The 15,567-nt window shown below is 36.9% G+C and overlaps 1 protein-coding gene across 4 annotated transcripts in view; it reads left to right on the plus strand.

Moving 5' to 3' along the window:
• Positions 1-4,414: 4,414 nt before the first annotated feature.
• The window catches only part of grxcr2 (glutaredoxin and cysteine rich domain containing 2), a 35,792-nt gene continuing 24,639 nt past the window's right edge, over positions 4,415-15,567 (plus strand). Inside the window, exons 1-6 of one of the 4 annotated variants that reach the window (XM_088279871.1) lie at positions 4,415-4,507; positions 4,598-4,735; positions 6,215-6,401; positions 7,987-8,096; positions 9,922-10,092; positions 13,190-14,623. In XM_088279871.1, coding sequence (XP_088135997.1) covers positions 4,679-4,735; positions 6,215-6,401; positions 7,987-8,096; positions 9,922-10,092; positions 13,190-13,417 — 753 coding nt within the window. In that variant the 5' untranslated portion in view covers positions 4,415-4,507; positions 4,598-4,678 and the 3' untranslated portion in view covers positions 13,418-14,623. Of the gene's footprint in view, positions 4,508-4,555; positions 4,736-6,214; positions 6,402-7,986; positions 8,097-9,921; positions 10,093-13,189; positions 14,624-15,567 lie in introns of those variants that run through there. The other 3 variants (XM_088279870.1, XM_088279873.1, XM_088279872.1) reach the window with 3 other exon arrangements.

Here is a 15,567-nt window from a genome sequence, read left to right on the forward strand (position 1 = left end):
TTTGGCTTGTGCATTAGGGGTTTTCTGGATAATTGCATAATCCATCAATTTTGTACTCTCCAGTTCATGGAACCTTATCTCGGGAATAGCCTGGATGAAAAACCGGGCTCCATCAGAGCGTAAAACTTTTTCTAAAACCACTGGCAGTTATTTTAACCTCTGCAGTCATTTTTTGCTGTTTGAAGAATGGCTGATGTCTACTCATATTTATCTCAATCTATCTATCTGTCTATCTATCTATCTATCTATCTATCTATCTATCTATCTATCTATCTATCTATCTATCTATCTATCTATCTATCTATCTATCTCTCCACATATATATATATATATTTTTATATATATATATATATATATATATATATATATGGTCTGTCAAAATTAAAGCGTTAACTCAGGTGATTAATTCAACATTTTTTAACTCAGTTAAATATTTGAACTCAATTCACTCAGTTTTATTTACTTCAAAAATAATTTGCATACTTAGCAAATATTGCGCCTTAATAGTTGTGCATCTTTAGCAAGTCTCAGAACAAAACACTGTGTTCAAGTTACCACTGGGCCTTGCAAACCAACACTACTGGAGAGTGGCGCTTGTGGGCAGTTTTGAGAAATGTTTCGACGGAAAATGCCCGTAAAGAGGTCTCCATTAAGATTATATTCAAGAAGAATCAAAGAAAGCTATTATAACAGTCTTTGAATGATTCTGATTCAGATTGTAAATATACTTCATATTTGGTGATTTAGCATCAATTCCAAGATATTCAAGTAAATATCTGAAAAAGAATAGTAGTCGAAAAATGTGATTAATCACAATTAATCCTGGAATTTTTTTGTGATCAATTAGTTAAAAAAATCACTTGACATATATATATATATATATATATATATATATATATATATATATATATATATATATACAATATGCTGGTTATGGTATATAAATCGTAATTAAACCGAAAGTCACACACTCACAATCATACATATGTGTGTTGTTGTGCTTTATCCATTTTTCATCAGCTCCATGCTCCTTGCAAGTGTTTTCATTTATTAGCTCTGTGTTTGGCTGCTTGACACATTCAATAAACAGCTGAAAATAAAGTAATGATAGGAGCTTCCCTTTTTTTTCCCACTTCATTTAAGAGGTAGCATGTTTGAAGCTAAGATGGGGGTCACATAAGTCAACGTACCTGTGTGTATTGAGCAGTTATTGAGTGCACAATAAAATTAAATTTAAAAGATGTAAAACTGCTTTTGGCTAAATTCAATTTATGTTACTTAAAATAATATGGTTATTTAATTAGTAGTTTGTATTTTTTTTAAATCATATTCAATTAGACAGCCACATGTTTTCCAAATACATAAGCTCAATTTCTGGTTGTACTGTTCTCATGATACTTTTTCTTCTATCGTAAATAATTTAAGACAGACTAGAAGCGTCCAACTTTGTTTGCTGGAAGAAATTCATTAAAAAAAAACTGATTATCTATGCTGTTGAAACCCCATGAAACAATTATATAAATATCTGATCAAGTACACATTTAAGCCCTGGGGCCCATCACTACTGTAAAAATTGATTTTAAGCTAATGTTGTTGAGAGAGAGAAAAAAAGAAGCTATAATAGTGCATTAAAGTAGGTGATCCAGGGTTGCCATGGCAATGGAACAGGCACTCATTACAATTACACTTCATCTTCTTTTGGGGTCCTGAGATGAAACAGAAGTTGGAGTGGAAAGCTCGCAAGAGGACTCGACACTAGATTTTTATTTGCATGCATTGAAAGACACGAGTAGCACCCTTCAGTAAGCCATCAAGCCACCCCAAGCTAAATCTTGTCTTGCTATCTTTGCTTGCGCTTTTGATTGACACTCTAATTAAGAGGACGATGTTTCAATGTTCCAGTTAAAAAGTTGCTGCCTCGGAACAGATTTCCTTTCAATGGCCATCCAATCTTATCCGCAGCTTCTGCACTGTCATCATATTTTTCTTCCAACTGTATTTGCTTGGACTTCACCAAGTGAACATGAGGACTTTTTTCTCCATCAAGATTTTGACTGCTTTTGTGCAGAAAATATAATTCTAACATTATGTATTGAACGACAATATAAGCACAGGCTTCTAATATAGCAGCAATTGTTTTGCTCTTATTTTCACGATTTTTATTTTTTTTAATACACACAATATTTTTCTTATCCTTCATAAATCTGTGTTTTTGAGTACTTCTCTGAGATAATCAACCTCCCTCACATCTGTGGCGTGCCATCATGTTGATTAGTCAGCATGATGATTGCACAGGTGTGCCTTAGGCTGCCCACAACATGTGGCGTGCCTGCATTATTTTCTGATCGAGTTCTTGTCACGAAATCAACTTTATCTCCTATTTTTCTTCATGCAACCTTCAGTTGAGGTGTTGGTGACATGATTTCCGACAAGTGTGCTCTTTCACGTCAATCTGCACTTCATCACTCATCCCCTGCCTCTCCTCGGTTGCCCTCGTAGTCTCATCCGTTTCTTTTTCTCTTCTAAAACTCCTTTCCTACTCACTCATATTCCTCCTTGCTGTCACCGAGCTGCCTGAAGGCAGAGCCGGCGTTGGAAAGTCAAGTTTGGTGCAAGGGAGGAGGCCACTTCATTAGTCACACCTGCAATACAAATGTAGTTAAAGGTGACATTGTATGCATTATTATTCCCTACGCTATATTATTATTTCCTAGTTGTCTGTTTGGTCAAAATAGCCTGAAAATTACTCTTAGGTACCAAATATTCCGATAAAAGAATTGCTTGATTGTTTAATTTCACACTTGACTGTTGGCAACTCCATATGATTTCCTCTTAAAATTCTGCCTCGTTTAAGACAACAATGCTCAATGCAGCGAGACTGTCAGAGAGCAAAACTGCACGCTGATCCTGCTTTACCCTTGAGAATTCACCCAAAATAGCACAGCAGGGTCCTTTTTTATATGCTTTACACAATGAAAAGTATACTGACAAAGGAGTCGAAATGAGTCACAAAGGAGCTAATAACATACGAGGAAAAGAAACTGAAAGTTGTTATGGAAACGCTTGACAAAAATACAAGACGAGCTGATTGGCTGACACAGAAGGAGAGCCATTTAGTTTTATCACGCACTGGTGAACTATTTAAACATTTTCACCTTCATTTAACACGATTATCACCTGATATTTACAAAGATTCCTGTCACAATTCACTTGTGAGCTATTCAGAAGAACTTTTGACATTTTGCAAGCATCGCACACACACATGCACAATATGCCCCGAAGAACGGAAAATAATGCTGCCGTGTTGCTGCGGAATGTGACGGCTTTTGTGTTGAGGCGTAAACAACATTATGCGAGTCGGTGACACATACGTCAACTCGGCACGCGTGCACCATCTGACCTTCTGATTTGCACATGATGAATGTATGAATGGTTGAAGCTCATCTTGATACGTGTGACAGAACAGACCGAGCGTGATGTGTTCGTGTGGACACACACAATTTTTTTTTCATGAGCGACTCGCTCATTCTCACCTCACACAGAGCCGTTGTTTTATTGAAAAGACTCACACACAAAAAAAAAAGTCTTTCTGTGATTACTCCAGTCTCTCCGCATCTCTCTTGCAATCTGCTAATGACACTGTCACTGAATCGAGAGGCTTCTTTCCCCCGGGAAGATGATTTTTGAATGGCCAGGTGCTGAAACATTGACAATCAGACATGGGCATGCAAAGCTTGACAGAAAGTTTTATTTAGTTCCCCTGTAAAAGATATAGTGATTTTTAAGTTGATCCTGAAATTTTACCAGAAAACTCCAAAGTTTTTGGTAATGGTAAAAGTATTGGTATTTTAATAAGAATTCAATACATTCAAATTAAAAGTCATAAATGACAATACCCTTGTCGTCATTTTTTATGTTTTTTTTATGTGGACAGTATTCAAGATTATTGACAAAATTTAGAGGGCAAGTATTCAAAGCAGTGGCCTTAAGCTGTTTATTGCCACTCAAGTTGAAGTATACTGTCAAAGTAAACATAAAACAAAGACGGGCTCATCAGCAGGAGCAGTCCAATGGCAATTCAATTGATGCAGTTTGACGAAAGCGATCTTTGATTGTATCATTACTGCATGTTATTCTAATATCTGATTATTATAATACGATACAATTCTATTTTTCTCATTAAAAAACATTCCATTATATTGAAAAGGTATACCTAATGTTGCGCCCGTTGGCATACAATCCAACACTAACACGCTACCCCATTGACAGGCTGTCCTCTGTTGTGTAACAACTCCCACACGCACACGCGCACACACATGCACACGTGCACACTGGCTTCTATTCTAGCAGTCATAACTATTTGATGACAGAGCTTCTGGTTTCTTCACCTCGCTTTGGTACACACGATCCTGGTGTAAATAATTTAACATGCTTACCAATAAAGGTGGGCCAATAGGGGCTCAATGTTAAGCAAAGGCAGCACGCCACACGCTCAGAGACAGAAAAAGTATGGGCTTCGTCCACCCACCTTCGCACTCACAGCTCTTAAGCAGGACTCTCATCCAGGCTGTGCTTTGTCTTTTACCGTCCATCACAGAAGGCGGTGGGATGACATCTTATTGCCGACATTCTCACCTTATGGATTGACCCGCCTGCTCTCTGCATCCAATCAGCCGTCATGGAGGAACCCCAGAGAAAAAAGAGTCAGCGACATGAAGGCACCAAGCCCAGGAAGGTGAGTTATCTGGGGAGAGCTCGCCAAACGCTGCTTGTCAGGCTGTCAAATGCTGAAAAAGTACCTTGGCATCACTGGCACACTGTGGAGTGGGCCCAGAACCGGCTTGTCCAGAAGGCATTTTACGTGTTACTAAGAGTTACAAGGGACAAGATCGTAATAGTTTTGGATTCGTTTTTAAGAGTTGTTTTGTGTGTTTTTGTATTTTATTTCTTTTCCAAAAAGTTTCGTTTTAGTCTTTAATAGTTTTGGTATTAGTTTTATTTTTTTCCAATGTATGGAGTATTTGTCAAATGCAAACAAAAAAAAAGGTCGCTAAATATTGTAAGCGACAATTTCTGAACAGTTTTACCTTCTTACGTCAGTAAGGCCGGACATAATGCTGAAATAAATGCAATTCTATAATAAATTTAGAAAGCTCATGTATGATATTAATTGAGAAAGATAAAGATGAACAAACAATATTTTCGCTATAATTATTGTTTCAAATTTTGTTTTATGAATTTTAAATAGATTTTAAGTTAGTTATTGTTGTAAAAGCTCTCTTGTTTTTTAAATTTTAATTGTAATTATTCAGTTAGTTTTTGTTAACTATAATAACCTTGTCAAAGGCCCAACAGAATCAGGAAAAATTCAACCTAAATATAATTATATCAATGATTGGCACCCGATTGCGGTAAGGGGAATCATTGATGTGAGCCCAGAAAACATGTAAACATGTCAAAAAAGTAGTTGGAGTTGCATTAGTCAAACTCCTTAACTTAGCATTAGCTTTGCATCTGTAAATCAACATTTCACTGTCATGACAAAGTTGTATCTAATAATGATGCATTAATGTGTAGAAGAAAATATGTATAATTTATCTTAAAATTGTTTAAAAGATGTCATCAAAAAATAATGTTATAAATAAGAGACAATGTTGATCTTTCTTTTCTTTTGCAAATCGCTTAATACAATTCACTACATTTGTTTAGTACAGTTCAGTTGTATTTAACTTTTACTATTTGTTTTTTAAATCTTTAAATGTATATTTTTATTTTGTGCAATACATTTCTATTGAACTAAGAAGTACTTAGTTTTCTGTATATATAAAGGCAGTGTTAATGTTTACACTGTGTCTAATGTTCCAGTACTTTACAATGATTTGATGTTGGGGGTACTTTTTAGGAAAAAAAAGCCTTGTTTCCACTTAGGCCTACAATGCTACGGAGAGCTAAGTATTTTATGACACGGTACTTGACATTTTCCTTATTTTTATTCTCACTCTGTGTTGTACGCGTGTAAAAAGAGACGACATGAAAGCCTGCCTCAACGTTGACACGCTCATTATAAATACGCATCTCCCATAATAGATCAATCCGTTCCGCTTTTACTGATCATCCTCTCGGCAACCAAGCAACCGCGTTAACGCATCACTATGCATCCCGACAGCTCATACTATACGTACTATAAAAGCCCACTCCGCTTCCAAACCACCAGGTCAGGTTTAAACTGGCGTCATCCTACAGCGGCCGGGTCCTGAAGCACGTGTACGAGGACGGGCAGGAGCTGGACAGTCCCGAGGAGAGTTACCCTCACAGCTTCCTCCCGCACGGCACCATAGCGCCCAGCCACCTGGAGATGGAGCAGCTCTGCGGCTTCGAGGAGGCTTCTTCAGAGCGGCAGGGTGGGTTGATTATCGTTACAGAGGCAAAACGTTGAGCACTGGATCATGGAAAATGGATAGCCGCACTTTGGTTTGCTTGGGAGGGCCTCTTTCAAGGACGCTGGAAACATCAGGGGCAGAAAAAGTACGCTTTTATCTGAGTTCCTTCAGCATACCTGTTGGGAGGTTTGCATGAGGAGAAATGTTGCCTTAAATAGTTATGGAAATGTGCTTATACCACGGCTTTGTGATGATGATGATGATTATGATATGATAATATTTCTAGAACACTTCTACTTTAGAATTTCAATGCCAAAAACAACAACAACAAAAGGTTCCAAAAATGTCCTCTTATAAGTCACAATACATATAAGTTCTGTGAAATCAATGCTAGACATCGGCAATTCTACATTTATCTTATTCTTTTTTCCAGCATTCAGATCATTTTAAAGTTAAAAATATTTTAAATGTTATCAAACTTTTTTGGTAATTTATTTTACTTACTTATTTGATTACTACTTTTATTTTTTTTCTATTTTATCTCCATCTTAATAATTTAAAAATTGAATGCTACGACTACTACTACTGCTAATAATAAGAATAATGCTAATGATAAACTTTTTATCTTTTTTAACTGAGGCCGATATTACTTATGGTTCGGCACCTAGATTTATTCACTGATTTTTTACGTTTTAAAAAAAGATTTTTAAGGTTTGTATTTTTTTAGGAGATTTTTTCCCCCTATTACCACCCTCCGCCATTTTTTTTTTTGTTTTTGTTGGGGGGCGTGAAAAATATATATTAAATGTATATCAGCGTTGTTAATATTTTTTTGGGGTGGAGTATATTTTGCAAGTGTACTTTTTTTAGCAGCCAGTTAGAACAGCTTTGATCACAGGTGTCAAATTCAAGGCCTGGGCATCAGATCCAGCTGCCACATCATTTTATGTGGACGGTGAAAGCAAATTTTTTTCATCAAATACCTTGATGATTCTTGATAAAATGTGCCAAGATTTCAAATTGTCATAGGTAGTAAATAAAAAAACTTTAGATATTGCTGCATTTTTGTTTGCCAAACCGCTTTTTACAGTAACTTGAACACTGATTATTCTTGACTTCTGATTTTGCATCAATTTGTTGTGTATAATGGCGTTAGGTAAGTTTAACAGTCATAACGCTCCTCTGAGGCAAAGCGTAACTATAATATGGCCCGCGACAAAAATGAGTTTGACACCTCTGACCAAAGTTAACGGAATATTACTGTCGTGTCATGAGAATTATAAGTAATGATAAAACAATTTCAATATTTGGATATAGTTTTGTTTCAGTAAATGAAAGTGAATTTCCCCAAACACCAAAAATGTTGGCACAGTTGAGGAAGCAATATATTTTCATGGAAATGATAATTCACTGAAAAATGTGTGGTGATTTCAAAATGTTGCAATTACCAACTATCGTCATGAATTTCCATGAATTTTGCATCAATACTCAAAACAAGTCAAATGTCTAGATGCATTTTTATAATGCAATTAGGGTTGATTTCTAATTGATATAGTAGCATCTAGGACAGGATTAGCCGGACAGCATGTTGTTATTGTGCGCCCAGGTGTGGAGCCTCCAACAGGGCTCATTGCCCAGAGAATCAACGTATACAGAGGAATAGGAAGCTACAAGCCTGCTGCCGTCCAGACCAACTTAACAGATGGAGACACTAAAGTAAGCAGTGGGCTCATTAGTGACGTGACTTGAAATGCATTCCTTGTTTCTACTGCTCATAACATTGTGGAGCGCTCATATGGTAGTCTTTTGGAACGCCCATCTCATTAATGCTGAGCAGGAACTCATGCACTTACTTTATAAGTTATGACTCCACACTTAAATTCGACTGAAAGACTTGCTGCTGTTTTAGTTAGCAAAAGAGTTAACGTAGGCTCTTGACTTTCTGTCATTTTATATTTTTACTTTTTTGAGGGGCGATTAAAAAAAAAGTTTCAATTTATGATGATTTTGTACATTTTTTAATTGTCTTCATTTATTTCATATATATATATATATATATATATATATATATATATATATTGGTGCTTCTCAATTATTTCCTGTTACGCCCCCCCCACCCCCTACCAAGAAGAAAACAATTTGTACCCCACCCCACCCCACCACCCACTCTCCTCCGCAACTATAAATAATATAATTTTCATTGCAAAACAAACCTACACCGTAGAGTTAATACTCGCTGCGCACAAAGGGCAAGGAGCGAGCCACTGCCAACTACTGGAGTGTAAGTGCAATTACACTATATTGTAGTACGGAGGGGAAAAAAGTATGTTCGCCAGGCCCCCCCCCAGCATATTACCGCCCCCCCAGGGGGGCCCGCACCACTTTTTGAGAAGCACTGCTGTATGTAAATCATAAGAAAGGAATTATAATAGGATTGTAGCACTGCTTGTATTTATATTTTTCTTCCCCACTTAGAAGAGAAACACAACAACAACAAACAGCCACCATGTTTCATAAAGACGCTTAGAGAACGGGGAAAAAAAAAAACACAGACCTCGAATGGGAAACGGGACAAATCCCTGTGCAATTAAAGTAACTTTTGGTTCGAAGGGGGGAAAAAAATGTCAAAACAATTAACAGGCAAACATGAAGTCGACACTTGGGCGACAATATCAGGGAAACCTGCTGGCTTAGAGTCAGCTTCATCCCTCACACACAAAGCCATGAGCCGTCTCAGACGCCACAATCTTATCACGTTTATCAGCCGAGGACAGCAATGTGGATTTTATACAAGAGTGGTATTTCCTTTTGGGGGGCATTTAGGGTTCACAGACATGACTACTCTCTTCTATATCCGCCCCCATTTTTGTCAAAAGACAGACTCTGTTGGAGCACAATGCTCCTTATCTGATTGTCATTTCACCATGTTTGAAAAATGCAAATGGCTGCAGATATCTGCACGCTATGAGATATAAAAAGGAAGTAAGTGTGAGCGATAAGTAACAGGAAGTAATATCGGACAGCTTTCAGCATTGTTTTTAACCCCTGCTTGATTGATGCTAATATTGCGTCGGTGCAGATTTTAGCCACATAAATGAAGTAAGGATATCATTAAATAAAATGAAAATAAATGATGCTAGCATTATTCTACCAAGAAACTGTAAATTTTTACATCGTTATATAACAATTGTATTATTATTATCATAGTATTATTGAATAAAATTATTTTTTCAAAATAACAACAATCATCTAATTTAATACATTTGAAGTTAAATTTAAAAGTGGTTGCAGTCAAATGTAGGTATCACAAATTTGCTCGACAACTGGTTGTTCGGCAGTTTATGGGCTCTATTGATATCTCAAAACATCCTCTAAAAACAAAATTGGGTTAGCGCTTCAATGGAACCAAAAAAATAGAAGAAAATTATTTATCTTCAAATATTTGAAGTTTCTGTCGTTGTCAATATCCTAAACCAACAACAGCAACTAAAAAAAAAGAAAAATAAGACCCTGATTATTCACACTCTCTGCTTGCCCTCAGTCTTCAGTGTTGGACTTCGGAAAGATCATCATCTACACCAGCAACCTTCGCATCGTACGAGCCCCTGCAAGGAAGGCCGACACATTACACCACGGTATAGCGCCCCCTGCGTCCTCGGAGGTATACCCACAAGCCCGCGAACGACCGCGCAAACCGACCTCACACATGCAGGTAATGATCCTCCACCAAAGCATTCTGGCAGAAGTATTTATTACCTCTATTTGTGTTTCCTGTTATTCACATTTCTCCATATTTCTGAGTCTCTCTGTGCCCCATGCACTCTCTAAAGAGATGACATACTCTGTGCTGCTATATTGCTGTCATTCTCAACCCTCTGTCCCTTCTGATGTTTTTTATAATCTCTCTTAAAATATGGCACACACACTGAAAATCAAGCTTTTCCTTCCCCTTTGCGATCAAAGTCAGCGAAGGTATCGTTATTGAATGTCTCAGCGTTGTTATCCTGAGTGATTATCCTGAAGTATATTAAGATTTTTCCTCCAGACTTGTTCAGAAAGAGATAAATTTAAACCCAGTTAATTTTTTACTATCACAAAACCTTTATGCTGTGACCAAGCCACAGAATTTGTCATTGTGACATGAAACCGAATAATTGCCAGATTGCGAGCAGACCCCAATGGAAGCGGGATGCACACAAATTGCTAATATCACCCGATTATATTGTCTCTTAAAGATTATCATGAGCGATCATCCTGTGATGATCGCACTTTAATTGGATGTCATTCACAGACAAGGATGTCGGATTGTAAAACTTGAGCAGGATTAATCAATCAATCAACCAAACAATTAACTAACCAACCAACCAACTATCAATTAATTGTTCAATCAATAATCCAACAATCAAACTTTATTTTTAGAGCGCTTTGCATGCGTGCCAATGTAACTCACAATTGTTAATCATTGGTTTAACATTCATTATTGTTGGATTCAACAGAGAGTGAGGAAAGTATCAGTCTTAACACACCACAGAATAATCACTCATGATAATTATTAAGAACCTTTTCTGACTTGATTGGGAGGGATGAAAAATATCCAAATTATCCCCAATTTTTGGAATGCGTGTGGCCCACTTTAGTTCCTTCCTTTTCATCTTCTTGAAGGATTGCCCTTTGCTTTGCCTTCATCCTTTTTTTCTTCATCTTGTTACTTTCCCATTTTTTCTCTGAAAAGAAAAGTTTGCCCTGCTTGTTTTTTTTTCCCTCTTGCCAATTTTCTCTTCATCTCGGCTGCGCCAAGTCCAAGAGTTAATCTTCTTTTGTGATTCTCCATCCCTCGCGCAGTTTCAATGGGTTAGCACACATTTTGCAGTTGTTAAGACAATCTGGAGTTACATTTCTCTACAGTCGCTACATCAGATTCTTATTGTGATGTGTGTATCTATAGTCGTACACGCAAGTGTGAGATAATGCTTGGCTTGCAAAATTTTGGTAGCTGCTGGAAATAGGACTTGAGGCAAGGATCATACGGTGACATGGGAACAGGGAGAAAAAAAACAGAAGCCCTTGCAGCTTTTGCCTTGCAATGCAATCAAGTTTCTTTCTCCAAGTTCATTCCATTCGCCCAAGTTTGAAGAAAGATTGAGAAACATCCCAAAGTGACAATGAACATGAAACAAGTTTGGATTTGTTTTGGCTAAAACCCGCTTACAATGCGAGCCAATTGTATTCCGCCTCACAATTTTTTTTAACCTCAACATTTTTTTAATGGAGGAAAATAGTACTGTAATGGAAAATATAAAAATAAAACAATATAAGAGAATTTACATAAATTAACTGGTTTTAACAAGTGCAATGAAGCAACAAGTCAGAAAGAAACACACTTTAGGGCAGGGGTGTCAAAATCAAATACAGAGTGGGCCGAAAAGTAAAACTTGAAGAAAGCCGCGGGCCAGCATTGATCAAATGAACCTTTTAATACGGACCCAAACAAGATTTGCTTAAACATTGAATAAGAAACAAGCAACACCTATTACTATACAATATATAACCTAACAGCCCAGATATGCAAAATCTAAAGAAAAAAAACATCAATGACATTCATTTATTAAATACAATTTGTATGATAATTAATTATTATAATTATTTAAAAGATAAAAAAAACAAAAACAATAATAACTGTCTCCCGGCTGGCCTGGGAACGCCTGGGCATCCCTCCGGCAGAGCTGGAAGATGTGGCTGGGGAGCGGGAAGTCTGGGCTTCCCTGCTGAAGCTGCTGCCCCCGCGACCCGACCCCGGGTAAGCGGCGGATAATGGATGGATGATGGATCAAGCCCATGTCTTGGAGTAGCAAGAAGAAGTGCATAAAGAAAATGTTAATTATTGCACAGTTTGCTACCCACTGATCTAATCTGATGTGCCCAAGCCAGATACCTGGCATCTCTTCTTGGATGATAGTTCATCAATGTCCGGGCTCAGGCTTTGAGCTGAGGAAATCCTCAGTATGGAGCGAACGTGTTCATCAGTCAGACGTCTCCTTTCTAATGACATTTTTCTTTAAATTATATTTCATTTTTTAAAAACAATATAAATTCAGATTTTTTTATCTAAATTTTTTATTATAAGTGGTTTTAGTAATGCACTACAATGTTTTGTTTTTAAAATTACTATTATCATTTACAATGTAAAATTATATATATGTATATATATATAATTACACTGTGAGCCAAATTTGGGGCGGGGGCCAGAGTTTGACACCTAGGGGTTGAACTCATCAGTCGACGAGTTGACTATACTCACCACGTTGATGGTAAGAGAGTTGAATAATTATAAATCACTTGTTTGTGACTTTGCATCTTCTAGTCAGCCAAGTTTCAGAGGAATTTTTGGCTCGCTAGTGTGCTGCCATCACTGGATGGTAACACTCTGGGGAGCGAGAATATAAATATAGGGTAAACTTGTTGCAGATGAGAATAGCCTCGGCTAATCCAATTATTGCTTGTCTTAAACTGTTCATGTCAGTGTCACTTGCAAAATATGCGACTATACTGTACTCGACTTTCATCACATTATAGTCGATTTAAGATATATAGATACTTTGTAGATAGCTTGATCTGTAGCTAGCTACCTAGCTCTTTGTCGTAATTCAAGCACCAAATTGAGGCAGACGTGTCAACCAATAGGCTACCGTGCTACATCTCATCTGCAATTTCAGCTCAAATCAATTCTTTTCTTGCTCTAACTTCTATTTTAACCAACGACTTCTTCTTCTACCCTTATTACTGCACGTGTCGCCCATCATGCTCTCCAGAAGCCGGCCGGCTGCCAGCTCTGCGGCGACTCGGGCAGCACGCCGTGCTCGCTGTGTCATGGCAGCAAGCTGTCCATGCTGGCCAACCGCTTCAACGAGTCCATCAGCGAGCTGCGTTGCCAGGCCTGCTACCCTCATGGCCTAGAGAGCTGCCAGGCTTGCGCCGGAAAGTCGCCATTTTTTCCCACCGCTCGTGACCGGCGTAGGGGGGAGCCAGCCAGCCAGTGAATGGAAGTGTGTTTGATGCTCAAGTGTGTGTCCAGGCCACACTATTGCCTAATCTCAAATGTTCATAGCGGGGTTTCAAGCATAAGACAGGGCTGAATAGGGGAATTACGGCTGCGCAGCATGCCTGTAAAATACATTTTATTGTGTGCTGTGAATATAAGCCGCCGCCTTCCTTTTTTTTTTCATTTTGCATTTTCATACTCCTTAATTAAAATGACACAAACATTGACAGTTGCATTTTCACTAGTAAGGACCTATTTATTGCAGTTAGGTTCACACTATCTCTCTGCACCATAATCAAATGTTGTTGATATTGTTCATTTTGAAAAATAATAGTGGAAATAATTACAATTTTAAAAGTGTGTACTGGACTGTCGTGTTGAACCTTTTGAAATGAAAGTATTCAGATTTCTTTCTCAGGATATTGCCAACGTAGATCGTTTGTTTCTAACACATTTATTTTTGGAGATTGTTACATTAAATATTAACAAAGATTGTTGTTAAGGGACTTTCTTTGCCTCAGTGATCATACAGCTTGTTCATATAAAATGCATAAAAATGGTGCAGATGAGTTGATTATTGTTTTGTATATTGCCTCCCAAAGCAAAAAATATGAAAAGTAGACAAAAAAATTACAAGGACTTACTTTTTTTTCCCATAAAGATTGTTGTCGCTACAACTAGACTAGCTTTACTCCAAATATAAATTTAGCTAAAAGCACCAAAGCTTAACTTACTTAAAAAGACACCTAATGTTTTAGAATATTTTATATTAAGTAAGGCTAATTACTGTAAGTAGCACTTTTTTGGAACAGTAAAACTAAACTAATGCTAACTAGCTTTAGCTTTAAGAGCTAGTGTAGCTTCAAGCACCAAAGCTAAAGCTACCCAAACATGTAATGAACAGATTACAGTAAAGTTAAATTAGTTGATAACTAATTTAGCTTCAAGGACCAATTCACTAGTCACCATGTTTTGCTTAACAAGTAAAGTTAATAATTAGTGTTTCGCTTTTTCACAGTAGAGTGTTAGTAAAGATAAACTAGGCTTTAAAGCTAAAGCTGCACAAACTAACGTTTACACAATACACTGAAATTCAAAACTGAAAAATCTGTTTATCTGTTTTATTATGATGCATGAAACATGTCTGGCCTGATACCTGTTTTGGTTCTCAGTGCTACATTGGTGGAAAAATGACCTGACATGATGGAGGCATTTTGCTGAGTCCAAACAAGTGTATTTATTTATTTATTTCTTTATAAAATAATGGATCAACACTTGGCTTGTTGTGATAAATATGCATTATTTTTTTTTTCTCTATCGTCTTGATTTGCTAAAGTTTGTCATGTCCCCAAATCTTAAACGTTTTCCTTGCACATCTGTCACCAGCCAGCTGCTCACCTTGCGAGACAATTTGGCTGTGTTTGTTATGACATAAATATTTGGTGATTTTTCTATAGTAAGGGCTGTATTTCCAATACATTTCAAGTTATTCTGTGACTGGCATTCTGTATAACTTTTAAGAACAATCACAAAAGAGTCCTCAACTTAACTCTTTATTTGGTAACATTTAGCAGTAGGCAAATCATATAGGACACATCTATGTTCAAATTGTCTTTGTTGCAGTGGCTTAAACTTTTAAAATCTTGGTTTTCCACAATTGTGTTTTTAACTTGTTAGTACAATACATCTGCATTAGCTATAATCTTTAAAAACTGTTTGGTTTTATTTTGTTTTTAAATATGTATTTAGAAGGGCTGTCAAAATCAAAGCGTTAACTCAAGATTAATTTCTAAAAAAAATTCACGCGATTAAATATTTTAACTCAGTTAACTCAGCTTTATTTACCTCAAAGATTAATTTGCATATCTTGCAAAGCCAAATTCAAACACTGCACCATATGAGCTGTACATCTTTGCACATCTCAGAAGAAAAGAAGAAAGAAGAAAAATCCTGCTTTAGTTACCACTGGCCATTGAAACCAACACTGATGGAATGCGGTGCTTGCAACTAAATGTAATGTATACGTTTTGACAATTGTTTCGAAGAAAAATTCCTATAAAACCTTTGTTTAGATCGGATTCATGGTACAAAGAAAGCTATTAGAACTGTCTTTGATTTAAAATAAACTTGATATTTGGTGATTTTACA

This window comes from Idiotropiscis lumnitzeri, chromosome 17 (assembly GCF_059441095.1).
Source record: "Idiotropiscis lumnitzeri isolate Australia: NSW breed Sydney's pygmy pipehorse chromosome 17, RoL_Ilum_1.0, whole genome shotgun sequence".
Taxonomy (NCBI): Eukaryota; Metazoa; Chordata; class Actinopteri; order Syngnathiformes; family Syngnathidae; genus Idiotropiscis; species Idiotropiscis lumnitzeri.